Here is a 25724-nt window from a genome sequence, read left to right on the forward strand (position 1 = left end):
CACAATGTATGTGACTATATTTGTTCTGGGCCAGGTCGGTCTGGCCCAACAGCGCTCTGTATTTGGGAACTAGGACACAGGGCAACACCTCTTAACCAGACGCATCTGAGGGGAATTCTAGGCTGGATGTTACATAAAATGGAATCAGGGAAACACTATGCTCTAATATATCATGGGATAACAGATAAATATAAGCAAGGTTTTATATATTAAAAAAAAAAGATCTCAACCATCCCTCGGTCTGTCTCTTAGCAGCGTGTACTTCCTTAGCGTTCTTCAATACAGTCATGCATTGCTCAATGACAGGGATACATTCTGAGAAATGTGTCATTGGGTGATTTCATTGTTACATGAACATCATAGAGTGTACTTATGCAAACCTACAGGGTAGAGCCTACCACACATCTAAGCTATATGGTGTGGCCTGATGCTCCTAAGCCACAAACCTGTACTGCCTGTTGCTGTATTGAATATTGTAGGCAATTGTTACACAACAGTAAGTATTCGTGTATCTCAACATGGAAAAGACATAGTGAAAAACACAATATGAAAGATTAAAAAATGGTACCCTTGTATAGGACACTTCCCATGAATAGAGCTTGCAGGACTGGAAGTTGCTCTGGGTGAATCAGTGAGTGAGTAGTGAGTGAATGTGAAGGCCTAGGACATTACAGGATACTACTGTAGACTTTATAAACACTGTACACTTAGGCTACACTAAATTTATACAAATTTTTTCACTAATAGATTAATCTTAGTTTATTGCAATTTTATTTGTTTGTTTTTTGAGACAGGGTCTCGCTCTGTCACCCAGGCTAGAGTGCAGTGGCACAATCACAGCTCACTGAAGACTCAAACCTCCTAGATTTGAGTGATCCTCCCACCTCAACTTCCTGAATAGTTGGGACCACAGACATGCACTACCAGGCCTGGTTAATTTTTTTTTTTTTTTAATTTTTATAGACATGGGGTCTCCCTGAGTTGCCCAGGCTGGTCTTAAACTCCTGGGCTCAAGCAATCCTCCCATCTCAGCTTCCCAAAATGCTGAGATTACAGGAGTGAGCCACTACCTCTTTATATACTTTTAAATAATAATAATAAAAAAAAGTTAACTCATAATAACACTTAGCTTAAAACATACACATGATATAGCTGTACAAAAATATTTTCTTTTAGGGCTAGTCTTGAACTCCTGGACTCAAATGATCCTTCTGCCTCAGCCTCCCATGTAGCTGCGATTACAGATGCATCCCACCATGTTCAGTCTTTTCTTTCTTCATATACTTATTCTACAAGCATTTTTGTACTTCTAAATTTTTAAAATTCTTTTTTTACTTTTAAAATACTTTTGTTAAAAACTAACACAGAAACACGTACATTGGCTTAGGCTTATAAAGGGTCAGGATCATCAATATCACTGTCTTCCACCTTCACATCTTGTCCCACTGGAAGGTTTTTTAAAAAACTTTTTTGAGACAAGATCTCGCTATGCTGCCCAGGCTGGTCTTGAATGTCTAGGCTCAAGCAATCCTCCTGCCTCAGCCTCCCAAAGTGCTGAGATTAGAGGCATTGAGCCTCCATGCCTAGACCCCACTGGAAAATCTTTAGGAACAATAACACACACGGACCTGTCATATCCTATGATAACAATGCCTTCTTCTGGATACCTCCTGAAGGACCTGCCTGAGGTTCTTTTACAGTTAACTTTTTTTTTTTAGATAAGTAGGAGGAATATACTCTAAGATAAGGATAAATAGTATAGTAAATACATAAACCAATAACATAGTCATGTATTATCGAGTATTATGTACTATACATAATTATATATATATACTGAACGCTTACATGACTGGCAGCACAGTAGGTTTTACACCAGCATCACTACAAATATGTGAGTAATGCGTTACACTACTACGTTACACCAGCTATGATATCAGTAGACAATAGAAATTTTTCAGCTCCATTATAATCTTATGGAACCACTGTCATATATGCAGCCTGTTGTTGACTGAAATGTTGTCATATGGTACATGACCATATTTTGTTGTCTATTTTTGATGTAGCCTGTACCCTCCAGGACTGGTTGAGTCTGAAAAGATGTCATTTAAAATCTTAGCTTCCCAAGAAGATGAGAGATTCCTGTCTAGATAATTCTTTTGTGTTTTCAAGATCTCAGCTGGTAGCAATATAACGTACAGGTACTCTGTGCTCAGTTTTATTGGTGGTGGTGTTATATTTGCCTGGGGGTGAGAAGATAACATCTGGCCTGATAGATTGATGTCAGGGCAGAAACTTCACAGTGAGATGTATGAGAACAGGTTTCTTGTCCCTGACACTTTATGACAGCGTGGGTTCAAGAACACTTGTGATGATCTTAGAAGGGGGCAAATACGATTTTTGGCGATTTTTCTTGATCAGGACCAAGGGGTCACGTTGGGGTTTAGGATCTTAGAATTATAGATAACAGTATGAATGGCATCTCCCAGAGTTGAGCAGTACAGTGACCCTGAGTTTGTTGGGCTAAAAAAAATTGGATAAAAGTTTAGGCTATAATAAAGTGTTCCAGTAATAGGTAGTTATAATCCCTCCATAGTAAATATTGACCAGACTGCATTTGGAGTACTGAGCTCAATTCTTTGCCAAAGTTTACTCTGAAAGGTATTAACAAGTTAAATGCGTCCATACGAAGGGGGTCCAGATGAGATGTATAGAGTTCGTGATGTATAAGAAAGGCTGAAGGGGATTTGGGAGAACATAACTAAGAGGAGACACAATAGCAGAAGAGAAAATATGAACTCTAATAGTTAAGGTTAGCATTGATCTCCATAATGATAATTAACAATACTTTTCTGTCCCCCTCTTTCCCGGTCTCTCTTTGGTATTTAATACTGTTGATCCACTTTCCTTAAAATTTCCTCTTTTATTTCCTTGATATCATTTGTACTACTTCAGTAGATAGTAAGATTGAATTGAAGTGCAAGAAATCTGTGAAAACACTTGTGAAGGATAAAGAGGAAAAGTAGCAGTAGGAGGGAAGAATGTCAGATTGCACTCCACATCTTAATACCATAAAGGGAACGGGAGAAGTTAGAATTGGGTACAGTCTGTCTGCGTGGCAGTTCTGAGAAAGGCTCAATTAGGCCAATGGGGACCCCAGAGCAAAGATTGCCCATCAGAAGAAAGTGCACTGGACAGCAATAGCCACGCTCAGGCATTGGCTGGGGGGATCTGGACAGAGGCAGACCTCTGCGTAAATGCTGTGATAGATCCCAAAGGCATGGTGGTGGAAGGCTGTCAGCTAATCACATCCCATACAGCAAGTAACTCCCTGAACGGAAACCTGACTGTTCGTTCCAATAGGTGCCACATAATTCCGTTACCACATGTCACACTGGGTCCCACCTCCTTGGCCTTTTTTACTAAATTCTCTTACTTTGCTCACCCCCTAAATGTTGGGGATTTGTAGGAACCCATTTTCTGCCTATTCCATACATTTTCCCTATGAGAATTAATCTCAACCCACAATTTCAAATACTACCATCACTGTATGTTGACATGCACTCCACATGTTAATTCAGGCCACCATTTTCTCTAACCTATACCATTGCAAAGGTCTCCTGATTATTCTCATATCATGTCTCCAGTCTTGCCACCTGTCTCCAATTCATTTTCCACACTGCAGCTAACAAATAAGATCTTGTTATTTACATGCCAAAAACTCATCAATAGCTCCCTTTTGTTCTCAGTAAAAAAAAAAAAAAAAAAAAAAAAAAAGAGAGAGAGAAAAATCCAAATCATTTAACACAATTTATATGCTCCATCATGGACTGGTTCCTGCTTACCATTCCAGACTCATCTGTTATCACATTCACCATAAACAGAACTAGGTTCATGTTTTTGAATGTAAACTTTCTACCTTTGGTGTAGAGTGTACCTTTTTGCCTGGCTAATTCTCTACTTGTCTTTTAAGTATCAGCTTAGATGTTCCTTCCTCTGTGAAGACTTTAAAACTTACAAAGACTACATTTGGTGCTCTCCTAAGTAGTTCCAGGAAGTATATGACAAGTGGCAGGAGGAAGTGGAATGTTGGCTGTGAATCTATGGAAGGCAGTGAAACAACATCATTTGGACATTGGAAATGTAATAAAACAGATAATATTTTACATATCAGAACTTCTGTCAGCAAATACACTGTATGAGATAGAAAGAAATACCTTGATAAACAGATTGGTATGGTTGATAGTTCTCCCAAGGAAGATGCTAGGCAAACATTCTCAATCCACTCACTCACACCCCGACCCTCCCAGCCAAACCTTGGGCATTCAAAAATTTGTGTGGCTATTTTTGTTGATGTCAGTATGGCTGGGAACAGTATTGACAAGGGGCGGACAGGAATATTATGATGCATGGGGATCATCCCACACAAGGAAAAATTGTTCCACCCAAAATGCTAATAAAACCTCTATTGAGAAACACTATTGGGGGTATGCAAATCTGAGAACTGAGGTAAATTGCTCAGAATAGGAGTGGTTGAAAGTTGACACGTGAGAACTCCCAGCTCCACCCACGGCAAGGCAGAGCTCTCCCTCATTTGTAAATAAATACTGAGTACCTGTTTTTTAAAATACTGGTTTAGGCTGGTTATGGTAGCTCATGTCTATAATCTCAGCACTTTGGGAAGCCAAAACAGGAGGATCGCATGAGCCCAGGAGTTTGACACTAGCCTGGGAAACATTATGGGACACCATGTCTACAAAAAATAAAGAAAACTTAGTCAGGCGTGGTATGTGTGCTTGTAGTTCCAGCTACTCAGGAGGCTAAGGTGGGAGGATATCTTGAGCCTGGGAGGCCAAGGCTACAGTGAGTCATGTTCACGCCACTGCACTCCAGCCTGGGTGACAAAGTGAGACCCTGTGTCAAAAAAAAATTGATTTAAAGAAAATTAAAAAACATATATTGTTTCAGAAAACAGCCAAATTATTAGCCCCAGGGGCATCTAATATTTCCTTCTGGCTCTGCTTCCCTGTACCTCTCTGAAGTTCTCACTGAGAACTTCTCTGTATTCTCAATTCAAGTTCAGAGACCATGCCCTATTGCATCATCATAATCTAATCTAGTGTTTGACACATGATAAATGCTTGTATTAGTTCATTTTCACACTGCTATGAAGACATACCCAAGACTGATTACTTTATAAAGGAGAGATATTTAACTGACTCACAGTTGCCTATGGCTGGGGAGCCTCAGGAAACTTACAATCATGGCAGAAAGGGAAGCAAACATGTCCTTCTGCACATGGCAGCAGGAGAGAGAATGAGAGTGGAGCAAAGGGAGAAGCCCCTTACAAAACCACCAGATCTTGTGAGAACTTACTATCATGAGAATGGCATGGGAGAAACCACCCCCATGATTCAATTACCTCCCAACAGGTCCCTCCCACCACATGTAGGGATTACGGGAATATAGTTCAAGATGAGATTTGGGTGGGAACACAGCCAAACCATATCAATGCTCAATAAATTTTTCTGAATTATGACTCCCCAAATCTCAATATTAGCCCTGATATCATTTCTAAATTTCAGATCCACATTTTTATCACTAATTTTACATTTCCAGTTGAGCACTTCAAACTTAGCTACAAAACAGATCATTTACTTTAACCCAGTACAAAAACTCTCTCCCAAATTATACCAGTTCCCTTCATTATGGCAAATGCTATGATGACCTCCCAATTGCTAGAGCCACAAGCCTGTGAGTCACTAATCTCTCACCTGCTTCCTCACTTCCCCAATCCTGTGAATTCCATCTCCCACTTATCTCCTGAGTTATTTCTCTTTCCTCCATTCTCAGCACTCCAGACCCTAATTTTGTAAGTAAATTTTTCTAGCTGGTCTGTAGTAATCATTTCAAAACATATACATATATCAAAACATCACATTGTACACTGTAAGTACATTCAATTTTTATTTGTCCATTATGCCTCAATTTAAAGCTCGGGAGAAATGAAACACATAAATAATTTTTTTTTTTTTTTTAATGATACAGAGTCTCACTCTGTCACTGAGGCTGGAGTGCAGTGGTGCAATCTCAGCTTACTGCAACCTCCGCCTCCCAGATTTAAGCGATTCTCATGCCTCAGCCTCCGGAATAGGTAGGATTACAGGCACATGCTACCACTCCTGGTTAATTTTTGTATTTTTTTTTGTAGAGACGGGGTTTCATCATGTTGCTCAGGCTGATCTCCAACTCCTGACCTCAGGTGATCCACCCGCCTCAGCCTCCTAAAGTGCTGGGATTAGAGGCATGAGCCACCATGCCCAGCCATAAGTAAAAATTTTTTAATAAAAAAAAGAAATCTGGTATTTTTAGCTCCATTGCCACCATCTCCCTCTGTCTTCAGAATTTAGGCACAATTGTCTATTGTATGTGCCATATCATTTCTCTCTCTTTTTTTTTTTAGACGAAGTTTCACTCTTGTCACCCAGACTGGAGTGCAATGGCATGATCTTGGCTCACTGGAACCTCTGCCTCCCGGGTTCAAGCAATTCTCCTGCCTCAGCCTCCCAAATAGCTGGGACTACAGGTGTATGCCACCACACCTGGCTAATTTTTGTATTTTTAGTAGAGACGGGGTTTCACCATGTTGGCCAGGCTGGTCTCAAACTCCTGACCTCATGATCCCCAAGTCTCAGCCTCCCAAAGTGCTGGGATTACAGGCATGAGCCACCACGCCCAGCTGTATGTGCCATATTATTTCACATACATATCTCTGTGTGATTTTCCTCCCCTGGTGCATGACCCGCTTATAGTGTTTTTTGAGCTAAGGATGGCTGAGTATCCTGTTTCCAGAGCAGCTAATGTACTGAAAATGTGAGTGGTGGTTATGTTAAATGAGGAGGGCTGAGGTTAATAGGCCAAAGAAGGGGCTCCAGTGAATTGTCAGACAAGAGGGTCTGAGGATGAAATTGGGAGCCTGTGCAGGAGATCAAGGAGTTCCTAAGCCAGAAACCCATGGGGGATGGGCCAACAGAAGGATGGCCTGGACATGCTGGCAGGTGGGGACTGCTATCTGTCTTGGCCTTTTTGTGTTCCTTGCTGTGTGATGCTTAAACGGGTAGGTGCTTTAAGGCACTAAGCAGCCAGTCTGGCATGCACCACTTTTCCTTGTCTGTCTATGCATTCTTCAAGGTTCAGCTTTAGGGTTATTCTTTTTTTTTTTTTTTTTTTTTTTTTTTTTTTTTTTTTTGAGACAGAGTCTTGCTCTGTTGCCCAGGCTGGAGTGCAATGGCACAGTCTCAGCTCACTGCAACCTCCACTTCCCAGGTTCAAGTGATTCTCCTGCCTCAGCCTCCTGAGTAGCTGGGATTACAGGGCACATGCCACCATGCCCAGCTAATTTTTGTATTTTTAGTAGAGACAGGGTTTCACCATGTTGGCCAGGCTGGTCTCGAACTCCTGACCTCAGGTGATCCACCTGCCTCGACCTCCCAAAGTGCTGGGATTACAGGCATCAGCTACCGTGCCCAGCCAAGGGGTCATTCCTTAATCTTCCTCTCGTCTGCGTTAATGCCCGTTGTCTGTACTTCTCACACTATTTATGAGACTGTAAACTCCTTGAGGGCAGGCATTGTGGCTTTTCTTTTCTGTATTCAATACCACCAGAATCCAATAATCATTGCCTCTAAATACATTACAGGGAGGCAGATGTTGCCTTAGTATAAGAGAAAAAAAAATTTCTTTTAAGTATATTGTATCTAAGCAGAGTATAGACTAGTGGTTGAGTCTGGCCTTGGTGTCATACTGCCTTTGTTCAAATTTGAGCCTTCTGTCACCTTGAAGCAGCTTAATCTGTCTGTGCCTCATAAAATAGAGATAATATTACCTATGCCATCAGGTTGTTGTGCTAATTAAATGAAATAATACATGAAAAATACTTGGCTCCATTCCTGGTATCTTGTAAGCACTTAGCAATGTTAGAAATTACTACTTTTCTCCTAGTTATTATGATCATTCACTAGCACTGTATCACAACGAGGTGGGTTGTTTTGGGAAGCAATGAGTCACCTTTTATTGAAAGTATTTAAGCAGCAGTAAATCCAGCAGAGATGCTGTAGAAGCGGTTCCTGAGTTAAAAAGATTAGATGACTTCTAAGAATGCTTCTAATCATAGAAGAGGTAAGCTCTTTCTCTGATTCTAGGAAATTGTGATCATTAGTGTTACTTCTAGCAAAATTGAGGATTGTTAGAATGGGCGGAAAAGGCACTGGAATTGGCCATATGCATATATTACAAAAAACAAAATATTTTCCTCGTGAGCAGTTAATTGTTTTACTTATGTTGTAACCCACATGACAAATCAGGCCCTTACACAGAAATTCATCTTTTCTCAAAAGGACTGGGTTGGCCTTGCCAAAGTGGAACAGACAAAACTTTAAAGACTGTTACAGCCCTTTAAAGACTCTTTTCCTTTGAAAGAAGTCTATTAGTGATGCAAATGCAAAGGTATTTGGACAGATGATAAGCTCAGCAAACAAAACACTGAAACCATTAGAACTTTCTTGTGCAGCTTTCAGTACTGAGAATTTGGCTTTCTGGCATTAAAAAGGAAGAGGCTGGGCGAGGTGGCTCATGCCTGTAATCCCACCACTTCAGGAGGCCGAGGCAGGCAGATCACCTGAGGTCAGGAGTTTGAGACCAGCCTGACCAACAAGGAGATATCCTGTCTCTAGTAAAAACACAAAAATTAGCCGGGCGTGGTGTTGCATGCCTGTAATCCCAGCTGCTCGGGAGGCTGAGGCAGGAGAATCGCTTGAACCCGGGAGGCAGAGGATTCGGTGAGCTGAGATTGCACCCTTACACTCAAGCCTGGACAACAAGAGCGAAACTCTGTCTCAAAAAAAAAAAAAAAAAAAAAGGCAGAGAAAAAGAGCAGACCTGGCTCCCATTTGGGATAATTTGTCAGGTCTGCTTATTTGAATCCTTGGCTAATTATCCTCGCATTTGGCCTAAAGATGCCAAACAATTCTCGAAATGTGGACAAACTGAAGGAAGGCCTGTAATCTGGGTCCTGGGCAAGTACCCTAAACAGGCAAAAGCGAGATCCTTAGCTATGGAATAACATTTATAGTCAGGAGTTTCTCAAGATACCTGAAGAGCCTGAAGGTAGATCCATCTAGAAGATATTCAATGATGCACTCCTAAGGCAATAATTCAAGTGATACTTTCATATTACTGATGCTTTAAAATTTAATAATTAAAAATTACATAACTGAAAGGCTACTTGTATAGGTGAAGAGACAACCATTTTAAAACATCAATTTAGTCAACAGATACTCAAAGTAAACAATTTGAGAATTTAGTAAACATGCAATTTTCCTATAAGCAAAAGGATTGAAAATATTTTTTTAAAAGATGAAGCAGTTAAGTAGTTTGCTCTACTATTATTTCATTATACTTATCCTTAACAGGTTTGATGAGACCTAGTTTCTCAGGAGCCACGAGGTATTAGGGAATATTAGTGGTTAGAAGGTGTGGTGCCTAAGGGGATTAGGAAAGCATTTCCGAAGCAAAACTCCAAGGTGGTATTGCCAAAGTGGCCATCACCTAATTGATTAAAGCGCTTGGAAATGTCTACTGGGAAGTTCAATGAGAACAGAAAAAAAATAACCTTCCATTACCCTCAAGCTTTCCTGGGCAAGTATTAACAATCGGAGCTGGAGTCCACATAGCTTAGACATAAGACGCGCAATCTGGGTCTTAAGCAGGGTGGGGTTTTGGATAGGTAAGGTCACAGCTAAAGAGCTTCCGGATCATCACGTGTTTATATTTCAGGTACCGTAATGGATCTAGTCCATCCTCCACCCCTTCTTTGCAGGGTTGCTTGACAGCCTGCGCAGTCCCCGCCCGTCTTTGATAATCCAACCCTCTTAAAGAGGGAGGTCAATCACTGCTTTAGTTCTGCGCTCTGCCTGCCTCCCACGCGGGATGGTGGGCAGCTGTTTCGCGTGTTTTCCTCCCGGAGCTTTTACGCGCTGCCCACTGCACACACCTCCCTGGCGGCCCTCCTGGCCTGCCCTCCTTTGCACTCTAGCAGGCCAACTCCAAGGGTCCGAGTGTCGGAAACAGGGGCAAGCAAGCACAGCTCACTTTTCCTGGGGGTTTTCCTCACGGTGTGTTTAGTGACCCCTCCCCGCAATCCCAGAAAGGCTGTAGCACTCTGTGGTATCCTATGTGTAGCTGCTTCTAAAATGATAAAGTCTGGGACATTGGCTGTCTTGGATATTACCACTATGCTATCTGCTTGGAACTGGGACCAGATAAACCAAGGTCCAACTTTGTCGTTAGGGGAATCAGAAACGAAAAGAAGCCACTTTCTGCTGGTCCTAACCACGGTCCCTGGGCCAGGCAAACCTTCTCAAGCGTCCGGGGGCAGCGGCCGCGCGCGGCTCCGCAGGAAAGCCGAGGCGTTTCGGGTTCCAAGCAGTTCAGCCGCCGGCCCCGGCCTCACAGGCGCGCGGAGCCGGAACGCGCATGGGGTCGGGTGCGCGCCAGGCCCGGAGCGCTCCCTCCGGGATCGCGGCTGCGCAGTCGGGCGGGAGTCGGGAAAAGGGGGAGGAGGTTGGAGGAGTCGGAGTAAGGGGAGGGGGAGGAGCGGCGAAAGCGGAAGCCATGTTGGAGTTTCACCCCGAGCGAGGGGCTGCGAGGGTTCTCCTCTCCTTGTGGGTGTGACCGGGTTCGGGGCGGCGGCGGGCTGCGGGGGGCGGGGACGGTTGGGCCGCTTGTCGTCGTCCGCAGCGGCGTGAGGGGAGCGGCGGCGGCGGCGGCGGCCGCAGCGTGGAGCCGGGCGATTGTGACCGCCGGGGGAGCCGGGGGCCGGCCGCGGCGCCCTCTCTCCGTGTGGCCCCCTGAGCGCCCCCCCTCCCCTGCCCGGGAGGGAGGCGGGGGGCACCTGGGGCCCGCCATGAACCCCGGCTTCGATCTGTCCCGCCGGAACCCGCAGGAGGACTTCGAGCTGATTCAGCGCATCGGCAGCGGCACCTACGGCGACGTCTACAAGGTAAAGGCAGGGGCCGCGCGCCGCCGAGGCCGTGGGGTCCCGACCCTCAGCCAAGCCTGGGCGCCCGAGCTCGCGCCGCCTGTCCTCGGGAGACGCTGGCGCCTGGGAGCAGTCGGGGAGGAGGAGCTGCGGACGCCGAGGGCTGTGCTGCCTTGGTGAACAAAGGGCCAAATGTGTAACCCCGAGACCTCCCCAGCCCTTACCTGAGCCCTCCGGTGAACGTGATTTTTGCCACCTCCCCTCTTGCGCGCATTTCCAGGGAAAGGCAGAACGAGAGCGGGCTACTCTGCTCATCATAGTGCAGAGAGGGTCTGGGCGTTTGTTGCATTGGCTGGGTCAGCGCGACGAACCGGACAGCAGGGGTCTGGCGTTGTCAAACCTGCCTGCTTCACACGAACCTGGGATCGTCCGCTCTAGATTGGGAGCTGCTACCCACCAGGCCTTGGTGGTAGTTACTATACTATGCTGGGCGACCTCGATTCTCCATCGACAGCTCTCAGCCTTTAGCGCCTTATCCATCCCCCTATCAGTTTATTTTAATTTTCCAAGTAATGACTTTTTTTTTTTTTTGGAAAGAGCAACTTTGATTTCTCTAAGTCGAATTGGACTGCGATGCCTTTTAAACTTGTTTTTTTAAAAAGTGACTTGAATACTTAGGGAAGGTACTGGTTTGACAAGGTTAGAATTCAAAGTCCATTAGCAGTACAGCATTCCTGTTGTAGAGGGACCACTTCTAAATGTGGGAGGATAAATCACTCTTCCCTGGCCAACTCAACTCTTGGCCTCGCAGTTACTGCCAAGAAGAGGGGAGGTTGTTGCCAAATGTGGCAGCAGTCTTGATTTAGTTGTGTATCTTCTTACTGGTAACTGAAGTTGAACTCCTCCTGTTTCACATAACACCTGAGGATGCACAAAGAAACTTAATTTTGCATTGGAAAGTTTAGTCTTAACCTTATTTTGCCCATGTTTAAGCAGGTTTTTACTCTTCAGTGTAATGCCTGTGGTAACTTACATATTTAATACAGTGCAGCCAATGTTCTGCTTTGGTCTTGTTTTGTGGATGATCTGCTTTTCACCATCGTGGATCTCATCACTTTCCCACTATGCAATATAGGTATATTGAGCACACCTCCAATGTATGAGATACTGGGCAAGTAAGCACTTTGGGTTGTAGCAGTAAACGATAGACTTGGTTCCAAATCTTACTAGGGGTTTCTATTTTTTTGGACAAGGACAGTATGAAATAGCCATTTAAATAATTATTGCAGTTTTATTTTGTGCTGCAGAGAAGAGTATTAGGATCAGGGTTATGAGAGCATGTAATAGGAGGACCTGATCCAGTTTGGGGTGTCAGAGGCTCATCGCCTTTTAGCTGAGATCCCAGAGATGATTAGGTATTGCTTAGGCTACTGGGGAGAGGGGATTATGCCAGATAGGGGAGCATGATATGTGAAGGCTCTGAGGCCCGATTTGAAAGAAGCCTGAGCAGCCAGAGCGGGAGGGTGGCCCTAGATCTTACAGGCCTCTTAGTTCTCATTAGGAGATCGGACTTCTTTAGGACAATGGGGAACCATTGCAGGCTTTTAAGCAGAGGAGTGACATTAGATTTAGGTGTTTAAAAGAGCTCCCTACTACAGTATGAAGAGTGGAATGGAGCAGTTGGGAGGCCATTATCATAGTCTAGGTAAGAATAATGGTGTTAAGAAATTTGGTGATGACTGTGAAAGTAGAAGTGGATGGATGCAAGTAGCTTATGACTGGTTGGGGGAGTTCACTTATATTCCGAAGAATAGTTAACTAAAACTTGATTAATGTATACGTTTTAGGGGGCAGGGTATACAGTAAATCTTTTTACAGGAATAATTGCCTGTGTACTTACTATATTTAAAAAAACAGCTAGTAGTTAAGCCACATGATTAAAAAGCAAAAAAAAAATAGGGCCTATAATTTCCTAAGTGTAATAAAGGTATAGTAAGTTGGTTAATCTTGTCATTTGTTTAAAATAATGATAATACTAGCTGATGTTTATGGAATGCTTATTACTTGCCAGGCACTGTAAGATTTTTCTGATTGATCCTAACAGCAACCCTGTGAGATAGGTGCTCTTGTTAACTCCATTTTGCAGTTGAATAAACTGAGGCACAAGGAGATTAACTTGCCAAAGTTGGTAGGTGGCAAAGCCAAAATTTAAACCAGTTAGAGACTGTATTCTTAACCAATAGGCAGTACTGCCTCTCTAAAGACAGGAGATGGGCAGGTAATGTATTACATTTCCAGTGGAGAAACTGAGGCACACATTTAGTTTAGCATTTGAGTTGTAGCCACACTCTGAGTTAGTGTAGATCTTTAAGTAGTAGTTGGAATACCTAACTCCTGCTGTGCCGTTAGGCCTCACTGTTTATGTAGTCTGCCAAGTGGACATCAGATAATAGATGCTTGCACCCTGTCTGCCAGACTCTTCCAATGCCAGTGACCAAAGCAGAGAAACTTCATGTAGTTCTTGGCATCATATCCTCCTGCCTGCTAAACTCTTGTTTGTGTTTTTGTCTATAATCAAGTTTATGCTATAAAGTTACATATTTTTGTTATTTGTTTTGCTGTTTTAGATTTTTCTTATTTATACAAATTAATTGTGCTAGAGAGAAGTACACTTTGTTTTCAAAAGCCTATATATATAATTTGTTCCTTAATTTGTCAACATTTAGGTGCTAAAAATAGAATGCTTGGATTAAATAGAGACCCGATTATAGTCATTCTTGGAAGGTTGGTGGAGATTTTGATTTTGAAAATGGTTTCCTACTCAATGTAATAACATATTTATTGTACTTAAGGTGGCATGGTTTAGTTAGAAAGCACTGAATGAGAATGTGGACAATCTGGGATTTATTAGCTCTGTGACCTTGTGGAATCAACCTCTCAGAGCTGTTTTGTTGTGGAAGTATTATTACCATCATATGCCCTTCTATTTTTGGTATTGAATAAATAACTCAGATTTTACTCAGTAAGTAATCTTTATTTTTTTCAGGCCAATGCATATATACATTTTATCTGCACTGTGTAAAAAAAGTCATATCTTGTAAGTGTCCTGTAACTCTGCAGACTTTATCTGTCATGAAGTGCCTGCAGCTTGGGTTACCTAGGGACCTAGGAGCTGACAACTAAAGCTCTTTAGTTGGGCCTCAGGAGGCCCATGGAGTGCTCTAAAATTAATAGGCTTAATGTTGTATGTATTTGTGTTTTTCTGTGGAGATGGGTTATAGCATTCATTGCATTCTTAAAGAGCTTCATGATCCAAAAAAATGAAAAGAAAAAATGCATAGCTTTGCCATTCAAAAAAGTTTTCTTGGAAAAATTAGGTAGTTATAATAGATCATAATATGATTTTCACATGCATTGTGCCATCTTTTCTCATGCATTTTTCCAGTTTAATTTTTATTATTCCTACCCTTTAAGTCTTCATATCCTTAAGTTTTTCTAGATTTATTGCTAGAAAGAAGCAGGAGATAGTAAAGCTGGAGATAGGATAAGGCAAAAGAAGTTTTGAAGGAATAGTCTTATTATGGTTTCTAAGGAAGTGTCTTACCTAGTCTTATGGTTTTAGTCTGGTTCCTGTGAACGATTCCTAGCCTGTGTATCCAAGACTGGATACACAAAGACTCTAGGCTTTAAGCCTTAGAGTCATCTTTAGTGACTTCTGGACTGGACTTTTTAGGCATTAGCCAAATTCTGTACACAGGCATTTTCCAAAGTGTGGTTGGGGTGCTTCAGGAAAAGCCATACCATGAGTAGGTTAAAGACTGAGAAGTCCTATGGTAAAGAAACTTGGTAAACTTTGCTTAACCTAGCAAACTCCAAACTTACTTGACTATGAAATTCTTTTTCTCTGTAATACATATTGCTTGTCCTTAGTACTAGTGTCTTGTAGAACATGCTTTGGAAAGGTCGATACTGATTTTTTTTAATCTTTGTGTGTTTGGAAGCCATCCCCTCTGAAGCACGGGCTGCCGTGTTGCTAAGCTTCCAGGTAGTATCCACATGGTAGTCTGTGTAAATAGATTTAAAGTGTCCGCGAAAGCTGGCAGGCAAAAAGGTGAGGATTGGGCAGTAAAATCAGGAAACCAGTTTGTATGCATTTAGAGAATTCCGTGTTAGTTTATGTGTAATTACGCATCTTTCAAGGTGTTCTATTTAATATCATCATAGACTAATTCTTGCATTATAATCAGCATTTGTGAGAACTTTTCTGGAAAACTCAATTCTTAAACCTAACTGATAAGGAATATGAAGACTTTAAGCATTTAGAAAAGAACATTTGAAGGAAGCTCAAACGTTGTTATTTGGAGTTATGCTCACTTTTATTTACTTCCATTTAGGATAGACTCTAGAGAGACCAGAAGAAATGGCCCTAAACTTCAGAAAGATCATTTGAAGTTGATTAAAGTAGAATTTCCCATCATCACTAGCTATTTGAGATGAAAAGTGACAATGAAACAGATAGCGAGGTAATTTTTCTAGAATGTTTGAAAAGCAAACAAACAGGTTATCTGAATTTGATACAGATCTGATTCCTTAAAGGAGGTACTTACCTCCAGCCTTTGATCTGTATATGTATTTATTGGTGAAACATATCTAATGCATCATTTTGTATTGAGAATGAATAGTAAGTTCTCTCATGAGAGTACATTGAACAGCCATCATCCATTGAACAGCTGTAATATGAGAGGAAATGTGTTAGGAACTGTGAGTAGAGTAGCAGAAATGACAAGGCTTGGTACTTGGTATTTACAGGAACATAAAATGTGTACCCGCTATTAGCTATCATAGTTTGAGATCAAAACCTTGTTGGTTTCCTCATTTGTATCATATTAAATCTCTTGCTGGCTGAGAGATTCTGTAGATACTCCATAATTGCACAACCGACCTCTGTAGCACAGCATAGTGATTTGAGAACAGGGTTCTGGAGCCAGGCTGCCTAGTTTCACCACCCACTAGCTTTGTCCTTAGGCCAATTACTTAATTCCTCTCTCTGTGTCTCAGTTTCCTCAGCTGTAAAATGGAGATGCTTAGAAAAGTGTTTGGGACAGTACCTGACACATAAAAGTGTAGTTATTGTTAATTGCTGTTAGTGTCTAGAAGTATTTATTATTATGTATTTCTCCTACTACTGTCCTTCTAACCTACTGTGTTCCTCATGCTCTGCCTCAGGGTTTCTCGCTTGCTGTCTCTGCCTAAAATCCACCCCTCACCACCAGTATCTGTTTGGTTTGCTTCTTCATTTAAAGTCTCAGCTCAGATGTCACCTTCTAATGAGCCTGTTCGTTTCCACCCTACAAAAAACAGCACTTCTCCCACCACTTTCAGGGATACAAATCAGGGATGGATCCACGTTTTACGGGACCTGAAGTTTATGCAGTTTTGGGGACCCTCATTAAGAAAACAAAAAACTAGAATTAAAAAAGGTATGAAAGTGAATCTTTAGAATGAGAAAAGATATCCCAACAAAATACTGTAACCCTAGTCAGATCCCTTTCTTCTGAGATTTGCTTAGGCATTTAATCAGAAATGCTCACAAAAAATGCTTTCTGATAACTACCCGGCTCCCTGTCTCCACCTGGAATAGTCTACATGTCCCAGCAACTCTCAGCACTCATAGAGGGCCATGCTAGTGAAGGGGCCTGAACTTTAAGTTTTGTTGGCTTCACAGAAAGATTCATTTCGGCTCTTTACTTAATTTTTCATTATGGCATGTATCACCACATGTTTATTTGTTTATTGCCTGTCTCTCCCCAGTAGAATGTAAATCCAGGAAATGTGATTTTGCTTTGTTCATTGCTGTATCCCCAGAGCCTAGAAGAGTAGCTGACCCATATTAGGTTCTTAATATATATTTATGGAATGAATAAATGAACCAACATGAGAGGAACAAACCATGGCTACGTGAGTTTAGAGGAAGAAGATCATTGTTTCTGACTGGGAGAAATCACAGCAGGCCTTGCAGAGGAGGTGGCATTGGGCTTGACTTAGAGTTCTGGCAGTAGTGGGTACAGAATGAGTTAAATGTAATGGACTGTTATTAGGTCTTAAATCTGAAATCAGTAGGCTTAATGTATCTTTGGCATATTAAGCAATGTTCATAATTGTTATATGCATATGAAGATACTCTGTCATTTTGAACGGAAGACCCCTAGTGACTGACTAGTGAATATAGCAGTAAGCTATCACATACAACTTTCGTTTTGTTTTTTTAAAATACGATTAAATTGGGCTTTTAGGAAGAGGACTTTGTTTACCAATACAAAAAAGACCTTCGATTCAAGAAATGAAATCATGTTTCTTTTTTAATTTTTATTTATTTTTTCATACCACCTTTATATGTACAAAAATAGTATTTCTTTTTGCTTCAGGTTTTTTTTACAGTCTTTTTTTGTTCTGGAAGATGCCACGTTTCTGAGTTCTGACTGCCTTAACCTGATAATAGGTTTGATTTCATAATGTAATAATGTACTGCCTACCTTAGCCCTTAAACTCTGTAGAATAATTTTGGATTTGACCATAAATTTAGATATGTTGAAATAAGACATTCATTTTGTTTGTTTAAGCTCTTAGAAATTTGAGATTGTAAAAATTCTTTCTGTATAAATCATCTACCTTACCTTGCTCAAAGAATCTCCTCTTCATTGCCTGTATGCTAACCTACATATGCCATGATTGTAAGGCCTCCTCAGCCATGTGGAACTGTGAGTCAATTAAACCTCTTTCCTTTATAAATTACCCAGTCTTGTGTATGTCTTTATTAGGAACTTGAGAACAGATTAATGCATGCCCCTTCCCAGCCAGTCATAAATACCACCCGCCCACAATTACTGTTCTCCTTTCTGTCACCATGAAAGCTCTTTTAGAACTTTGTATAAATGAATCATGAATGAATTGCCTCAGCACTTTTGATGAAAATCAGTTGACAGTACACATGTGAGTATATTCTGGACTCTTACTCTTTTGAGCTGTATGTCTATACTTTCACCAGTACCTCACTGTCTTGTTTACTGTAGCTTTATCGAAAGTCTTGAAATTAGGCAGAGTGAATCATCCAATTCTGTTCTACCTTTTCAAAATGGTTTTATCTATTTTAGGTCCTTTGCTTTTCCATACAAATTTTTGAATCAGCTTTTCAAGTTAAATATAAAAGCCTACTGGAATTTTGTCTTAACTTTAAATTTTGAGATACACAGTTCAAATTCATTGCAAAAAGAGTGAAAGAGGTCTCATGTACCCAACACCCAGCTTCCCCCAATGGTGATATCTTTACATACCTATAGTGCATTATCAAAATGAGGAAATTAATTGGCACCATACAGTTAACTAAGCCTTAGTCAGATTTCACCAGTTTTTGTATGCATTCATTTTTTATATCTTTGTATATAATTTTGTGATATTTTATCATATATACAGCCTGCTGGGATTGTGTGGGATCTGTCACTCAGTTAGTGGAGAATTGAGATCTTAAATGCATTCAGTCTTCTGATCTATGACTATATCTTTACATTTATTTAGATGATCTTTATCTCATCAATATGTTGCTTTATTTTAATTCATGAATGTTATCCCTGACTTTTCCTACTAATATTGTAGTGAAATATAATTATGGAAAACTTCAGGATTACATAGTAATTACAATATAAGCCATTTTTTCAGTTTTTATTAAAATTCTCATTGTACTAGTAGTTTCTGACTTCCTTTGGCTTAGTATTGTTCATTTTTAACCCTGAGCATATGGACTCCTTTTTTTTTTTTTTTTTTTTTTTGAAATGGAGTCTCGCTCTGTCGCCCAGGCTGGAGTGCAGTGGCCGGATCTCAGCTCACTGCAAGCTCCGCCTCCCGGGTTTGCGCCATTCTCCTGCCTCAGCCTCCCGAGTAGCTGGGACTACAGGCGCCCGCCACCTCGCCCGGCTAGTTTTTTGTATTTTTTTAGTAGAGACGGGGTTTCACCATGTTAGCCAGGATGGTGTCGATCTCCTGACCTCGTGATCCGCCCATCTCGGCCTCCCAAAGTGCTGGGATTACAGGCTTGAGCCACCGCGCCCGGCCTCCTTTTTTTTTTTTTTTTGTATTTTATTTTTTCCAGACTCTGCTCTATTGTGCAGGCTGGAGTGCAGTAGCGCGATCTCGGCTTGCTGCAACCTCCACCTCCTGGGTTCAAGCAATTTTCCTGCCTCAGCCTCCCAAGTAGCTGGAATTACAGGCATGTGCCACCATGCCCGGCTAATTTTTGTATTCTTAGTAGAGACGGGGTTTCACCATGTTGGCCAGGCTGGTCTTGAACTCTTGATCTCGTGATTTGCCCACCTCGGCCTCCCAAAGTGCTGGGATTACAGATGTGAGCCACTGCGCCTGGCCCACGGACTCCCTTTAATAAAATTTGGCAAAAAAGACAGGGAAAATGACTATTTTAAAAGATACTCATTTTTTCTATGTATCCAAAGAATTTTTTTTTTTTTTTTTTTTTTTTTTTGAGACAGAGTTTTGCTCTTGTTGCCCAGGTTGGAGTGTAATGGCGCGATCTTGGCTCACTGCAACCTCTACCTCCCGGGTTCAAACGGTTCTCCTGCCTTAGCCTCCCGAGTAACTAGGATTACAGGCACCCGCCACCACTTCCAGCCAATTTTTTGTATTATTTTAGTAGAGACAGAGTTTCGCCATGTTGGCCAGGCTGATCTCGAACTCCTGACCTCAGGTGATCCACCCACCTCGGCCTCCCAAAGTACTGAGATTACAGGCATGAGCCACCGCACCCGGCCCCAAAAATTATAACAAACACCTTATAAACGGTTTACTTTCATATATAAGATGTGTGTGTTGATGTGTATTTTGCAAAACTCACAGCTTTTGAGCTTATTAAAGGAAAATACACTTAAAGTTTACTTCATCCTTTAGTGAAAAATAACACTGCTGGATTATTTAGGAGATCCTAAAAAAAATTCTTATCTTGAGGAACTTAAACTCTGGCATAAGGAAACAAAATCTGCATGTATGAAACATCTAAGGAACATGTCTAAGGCATTATTTTAACAATTAGAAGAAAACAATAAAGCTATGTGAATACTGTAGAAATTTTAACTTAAGGGAAAAATAAGTTGACTTCCTGAAAGAGTGAATCTTGACCTGGGACTTGAAGAAAAATTGGATTTGCAATTTTAGAGAACTGTGACGTCATTCCAAAAGAGTAAATCTGGGTTAAAAATACTGCTGTGGGACCTAAGGGGGCAAAGAAGTAATAAGACAACTATTCTAAGGAGACATATTGGGAAATGTGGTAGACAATGTTTCACATATATAAGACTCGGATAAATGAGTGCCAGTTGAAGAATTTAGAACTCACTTGACCTACAATGTAGTATTTATCAAATTCCTTAGGGCCGGTCTTCAACCTGCTTGGTTAGTTATTTAGATGGTATTCGGTAAGATTTATTTCTTCCCTTTCATCTCTATTGATTTAGAAGTTAAAGATTTTACTTTTATTCTTTTGGTGGTTACTGTTAAAATTGCAACATGTGTAATTAGTCTAAAGTTAACTGATCTTTCTCTGTTCTCTTTCTGGTCAGTATGTGGAATTTAGAAGGCTTAATTTCATTCACCACCTTCCTGTTTTGTGTTGTCTTACTTTGGTTCTGCTGTTCTTAAATGTCCCAGTTTAGTTTTTATTATCGTTTTATACAAACAGTGCTTCCTTACGTTTACCTGTAGGAGTTTTCAATTTCTTTACTCACTGTTTCTTCTTGGCATTATATTCCTTCATTCTGGGTTCAGATTTCTTTAATCTTGTAGCAGTATTTGGTAGGATTTTTTTCTTTCTTTTTATTTTTCTTTTTAAGTGAGGAACTGTATAAGGTAAACTCAGTCTTCCTCCTCCCCCTCCCCATTGTCTTTATTTTGTCTTTACTTTTAAATCATAGTTTAGTGGGGTATAGAACTCTAGGCTGACGGTTGTTTTTTTCTCAGCACTTTGAAGATATCTTGTCTTCTGGTTACCTGTTGTGCTGCTGAGAAGTCTGTTGTCAATATAATTATTGTTGCTTGTAGCTAGTCTTACTTTTTCTTTCCTCACTATTTGACTTTTAAGATTTTTTTCTTTGATTCTGGTGTGTACACAGTTTCACAATGTTATGTGTGGATTTTAATAAAAATATTTACTGTTTTTCTTTAATCTGAAGAGTAGTGTATTTCATAAGTCCTGGAAAATTGTAAACTGCGGTATCTTTGATATCTTTTCTTCCGCTCTTTCTTGTTTCTCTTTAGAGCTCCTGTTGTATTCTTTAACTTTTAGTTCTCCATGACTTCTCATGATTTTTCTAACTCTTTATTCTGTGTCGTGTATTATGGTTCTTATCTTTATTATCTTTAATTGTGTGTCTAATCTGCTGTTTGAAACTTGTATTTTTTTAAAAAAGTTTACTTTTTTAAAAAATACATCTTTTCCAAGATTCACCAATGGCTAATACTTTACCACATTTATCACTTTTTCTCTGTATATATACTTTTTTTTTTCTGAACCATTTGAGAGTAAATTGCAGGCATCAGACTCCTTTACCCATATACACTTTGACGTGTATTCTCAAAATGAAAGACATTTACTTAAACTGCAATAAATTATCAAAATCAGGAAATTTTAATATTAAGACAATACTATTATTTGTTCTACAGACCTTATGAAATTTCAGGAGTCCCAGTAATATCTATTATAGCATTTTCTCCCCAACTCCAGAAATCAATCCAGGAGAATCATGTGCTATTTTTAGTTTCTAAGACTCTTCAGTCTCTTAACCTAGAAGAGTTTTTCAGCCTTTCTTTGTCTTTTTAGACACCAGCATTTTTGAGTAGTACACACCATTTATTTTGTAGAATTCTCCTCATTTGGGGTACTTTTGGTGTTTCCTTTTGTTTAAATTCATGTTACACATTTTTTGGCAGAAATTTATAGTGATGTGTGTGCTCAGTGGATTGTATCAGGAAGAACATGATGTTGATTAGTTCCCTTATTAATGTTGACTTTGATTATTTGGTTAATGTTGGTGTGCCAAGTTTCTTCACTATCAGGTTATTATCTTTTCTTTTTCTAATTAATAAGTAAATTATGGGGAGATACTTTGAGACTCTATAATATTTTGTTCCTCATCAAACTTATACCTGCTAATTTTAATATCCATGATGTTTTGTACTTGAATTATTACTATAATGGTTCCCAAATAATGATTTTCTAACTCCATTAATTTATTCTACATGTATTGGTTGACATTCTACTGTGAAGAACTATTTTTGTTTATTTATTTTTGGGCTCATGGATTCTTCTTTTATTCGTTGGGTTTTGATTCATCACTTTTATTTTGATGCTCAAACAATTTCAGATTTGGCCAGTTGGATTTTATCTTAGCTAGGGCTGCCATAAAAACGTACCACAGGCTAGGTGGCTTAAATGACAGAAATTAATTTTCTCACAGTTCTGGAGGCTAGGCATTCAAGATCAAGATGCCAGGTTTCCAGTGATGCTCTCTTTCTGGCTTGTAGATGGCCTTCTCACAGAGAGGGAGGGCATGCTTTCTGGTATATCTTCTCGTAAGGGCACTTATCCCATCCTGAGGCCTTCCCCACCTCAGGAACTCATCTAAACCCAGTTATCTCCTAAAAGCTCCATCTCCAGATGCCGCCACAATGAGGGTTAGGTCTTCAGCATGTGAATTTTAGAGGGACACAGTTCAGTCCATAGCATATTCTGTTGCTTTTTCCGTTTTATTAATTATATTTCTAGAAGATCTGTGTTATTCTTCTTCTTTTTCTTTTTTTTTTTTTGAGACGGAGTCTTACTCTGTCGCCCAGGCTGGAGTGCAGTGGCCTGATCTCAGCTCACTGCAAGCTCTGCCTCCCGGGTTTACGCCATTCTCCTGCCTCAGCCTCCTGAGTAGCTGGGACTACAGGCGCCTGCCACTGCGCCTGGCTAGTTTTTTGTATTTTTAGTAGAGACGGGGTTTCACTGTGTTAGCCAGGATGGTCTCGATCTCCTGACCTCGTGATCTGCCCGTCTCGGCCTCCCAAAGTGCTGGGATTACAGGCTTGGGCCACCGCGCCCGGCCGTTATTCTTTTTCAAGTCTTCGTATTGTTGCATACTGTCTTGTTCTTAGTGCTTTCGGATTAGTCTATAATTTCAAATTTTGGAGGATTTCATCTTGCAATTTGTTGCTTTGTTTTGTGCTGACTCATGCCTGTGAATTTGTATGTTAATTTTGAATTCATCTACTTTTTTCTGTAAGAATCTTTGTGGTTTAAATTGAGGGATGGGTGGAGGGGCTGGGGGGGTTGGTGGGGGGTGGGTGGGAGACTGTGGGTGTCCTTCCAAAACAGTTTTGCTTTTGTTTCTTCCAGTAACCTCATGAGTCTTTTTGGTCTTGGATTAATTTTTTATTTAATTTCTCAGTTTGGGATTCCCCACATCTTATAGATAATACAAACTTAAACTCCAAATCAAAAGAACAGTGACGCTTGGATTTGAATTCTTGGAGGACTGTTTTTCTTCCACCCAAGCACAGATTTTGTTGTTATCCTCCTGTGCTTGTAGGTAACTTTTTTTTTTTTTGAGTCACGTTATTGCTCTGTCACCCAGGCTGCTGTGCACTGGCACAATCAAGGCTCACTGCAGCCTCGACCTCCTGGGATCAAGTGATTCTCCCACTTCAGCTTCCCAAGGTAACTGGGACTACAGGTGTCCACCACCTCACCCACCTAATTTTTGTATTTTTTGTAGAGACGAGGTCTCACTATGTTGCCTCGGCTGGTCTCACACTCCTGGGCTCAGGCAGTCCTCCCACCTCGACCTCCCAAAGTGCTGGGATTATAGTCATGAGCCACTGCTCCTGACCTAACCCTTAAAAAAAATTGTTTTTGCGTTACTGAAGGCACAGTCCCTTCCAGAGTCCTAGCATTATTCAGTAGTCTCCGTTCCAGTGTGCTGTTTTGATTGGGCCCACGACTATTCGCCTGTACTCAGATGGTTTTAAAACCCCCAAGCACCTGGATTGCAGAGATCCACTAGTCTTCCTTCCTCCATCCCCTCCCACCTTGATTCTAATCCCCCTCCCGCTGTTGGTGGAAACCTCAACTCTGGTTTTCCACTTTCCGTCTTAATTCGGTGTGATACATTTGTTAAAATTGATGAACCAGGCTGGGCACGATGGCTTATGCCTGTAATCCCAGCATTTTGGGAGGCCGAGGTGGGTGGATCACCTGAAGTCGGGAGTTCGAGACCAGCCTGGCCAACATGGTAAAACCCTGTCTCTACAAAAAATACAAAAATTGACTGGGTATGGTGGCACATACCTGTAATTCCAGCTGCTCAGGAGGCTGAGGCAGGAGAATCACTTGAACCTGGGAGGCGGAGGTTGCAGTGAGCTGAGAACATGCCACTGCACTCCAGCCTGGGCAGCAGAATTAGACTCCATCTCAAAAAAAAAAAAAAAAAAAAAAATTGATGAACCAATACTGATAAATTATTATATTAATTAAAGTTCATAGTTTACATACATTAGAGACCACTCTGTGTTGCACATTTTCTGTGCTTTTGACAAATGTTTCATCAGTATAGTATACAGAATAGTTTCACTGCCTTAAAAATTCCGTTTTCTATCTCTTCATCTTCCCTTCTCCTCCACCCAACTCCAGGCAGCCACTGATCTTTTTATTGTCTCTATAGTTTTGTCTTTTCCAGAATGTCATATAGTTGGAATCATACAATATGTAGCCTTTTCAGATGGTCTTCTTTCCCTTAGCAATATGCATTTAAGTTTCTTTCATATCTTTTTGTGGCTCAATACCGATTTTGTTTTTAAATTACTGCATAATATCTCATTGTATGTTTATACCACAGTTTATTCATTCACCTATTGAAGGACATCTTGGTTGTTTGCAGGTTTTGGCAATTATGAATAAAGCAGGTATAAATATCCATGTGTAGGTTTTTATATGGACATAAATTTTCAGCTCATTTGGCGTATACCAAAGAGTGTGATTGCTGGATTGTGTGGTAAGACTGCTTTTAGCTTTGTAAGAAACTGCCAAGATGTCTCCCAAAGTGACTGTAGCACTTTGCATTTCTAACAGCAAAGTAATGAGAGTTCCTGTTGCTCCACATCCCCACCAGCATTTGGTGGTGTGGTGTTTTGGATTTTGGCTATTCTAATAGGTGTGTAGTGGTATCGCATTGTTTTAATTTGCAGTCCCCTAATGATATATGATGTTGATCATCTTTTCCTATGCATATTTGCCATCTGTATATATTTTTTGGTAAGGTGTCTTCAGATTTTTTCCCTTTTTAAAATTGTATTTTTTTTATTGTTGAATTTAAAGAGTTCTTTGTATATTTTGGATACGTATCCTCTATCAGATATATGTTATGCAGTATTTTTCCCAGTAGTTTTTAATTTTCATGAAGTCCAACTTATCAGTTTTTTCTTTCATGAGTTATGCCTTTGGTGTTGTATCTAAAAATGCTAGACCAAGGTCACTTAGATTTTCTTGTATGTTATCTGTTTTATATTTTGCAGTTTACATTTATGTCTGTGATCCATTTTGAGGTAATTTTTGTAAAAGATGTGAGGTCCATGTCTAGATTTTTATTTTTTATTT

General features: G+C 40.7%; 1 protein-coding gene and 1 long non-coding RNA gene across 7 annotated transcripts in view; one reads left to right on the plus strand and one right to left on the minus strand.

Moving 5' to 3' along the window:
• The window catches only part of LOC126933578 (uncharacterized), a 215138-nt gene extending 204615 nt beyond the window's left edge, over positions 1-10523 (minus strand). For all 3 annotated transcript variants that reach the window (XR_007718671.1, XR_007718672.1, XR_007718673.1), the window contains exon 1: positions 10411-10523. This is a non-coding gene — a long non-coding RNA (uncharacterized LOC126933578). The remainder of the gene's footprint in view (positions 1-10410) is intronic.
• A 116-nt stretch (positions 10524-10639) lies between these two features.
• MAP4K3 (mitogen-activated protein kinase kinase kinase kinase 3) overlaps positions 10640-25724 on the plus strand; it is a 190220-nt gene continuing 175135 nt past the window's right edge. For all 4 annotated transcript variants that reach the window (XM_050753329.1, XM_050753330.1, XM_050753331.1 and 1 more), the window contains exon 1: positions 10640-11056. In XM_050753329.1, coding sequence (XP_050609286.1) covers positions 10961-11056 — 96 coding nt within the window. In that variant the 5' untranslated portion in view covers positions 10640-10960. The remainder of the gene's footprint in view (positions 11057-25724) is intronic.

Source organism: Macaca thibetana, chromosome 13 (genome assembly GCF_024542745.1).
Source record: "Macaca thibetana thibetana isolate TM-01 chromosome 13, ASM2454274v1, whole genome shotgun sequence".
In the NCBI taxonomy this organism is placed as follows: domain Eukaryota; kingdom Metazoa; phylum Chordata; class Mammalia; order Primates; family Cercopithecidae; genus Macaca; species Macaca thibetana.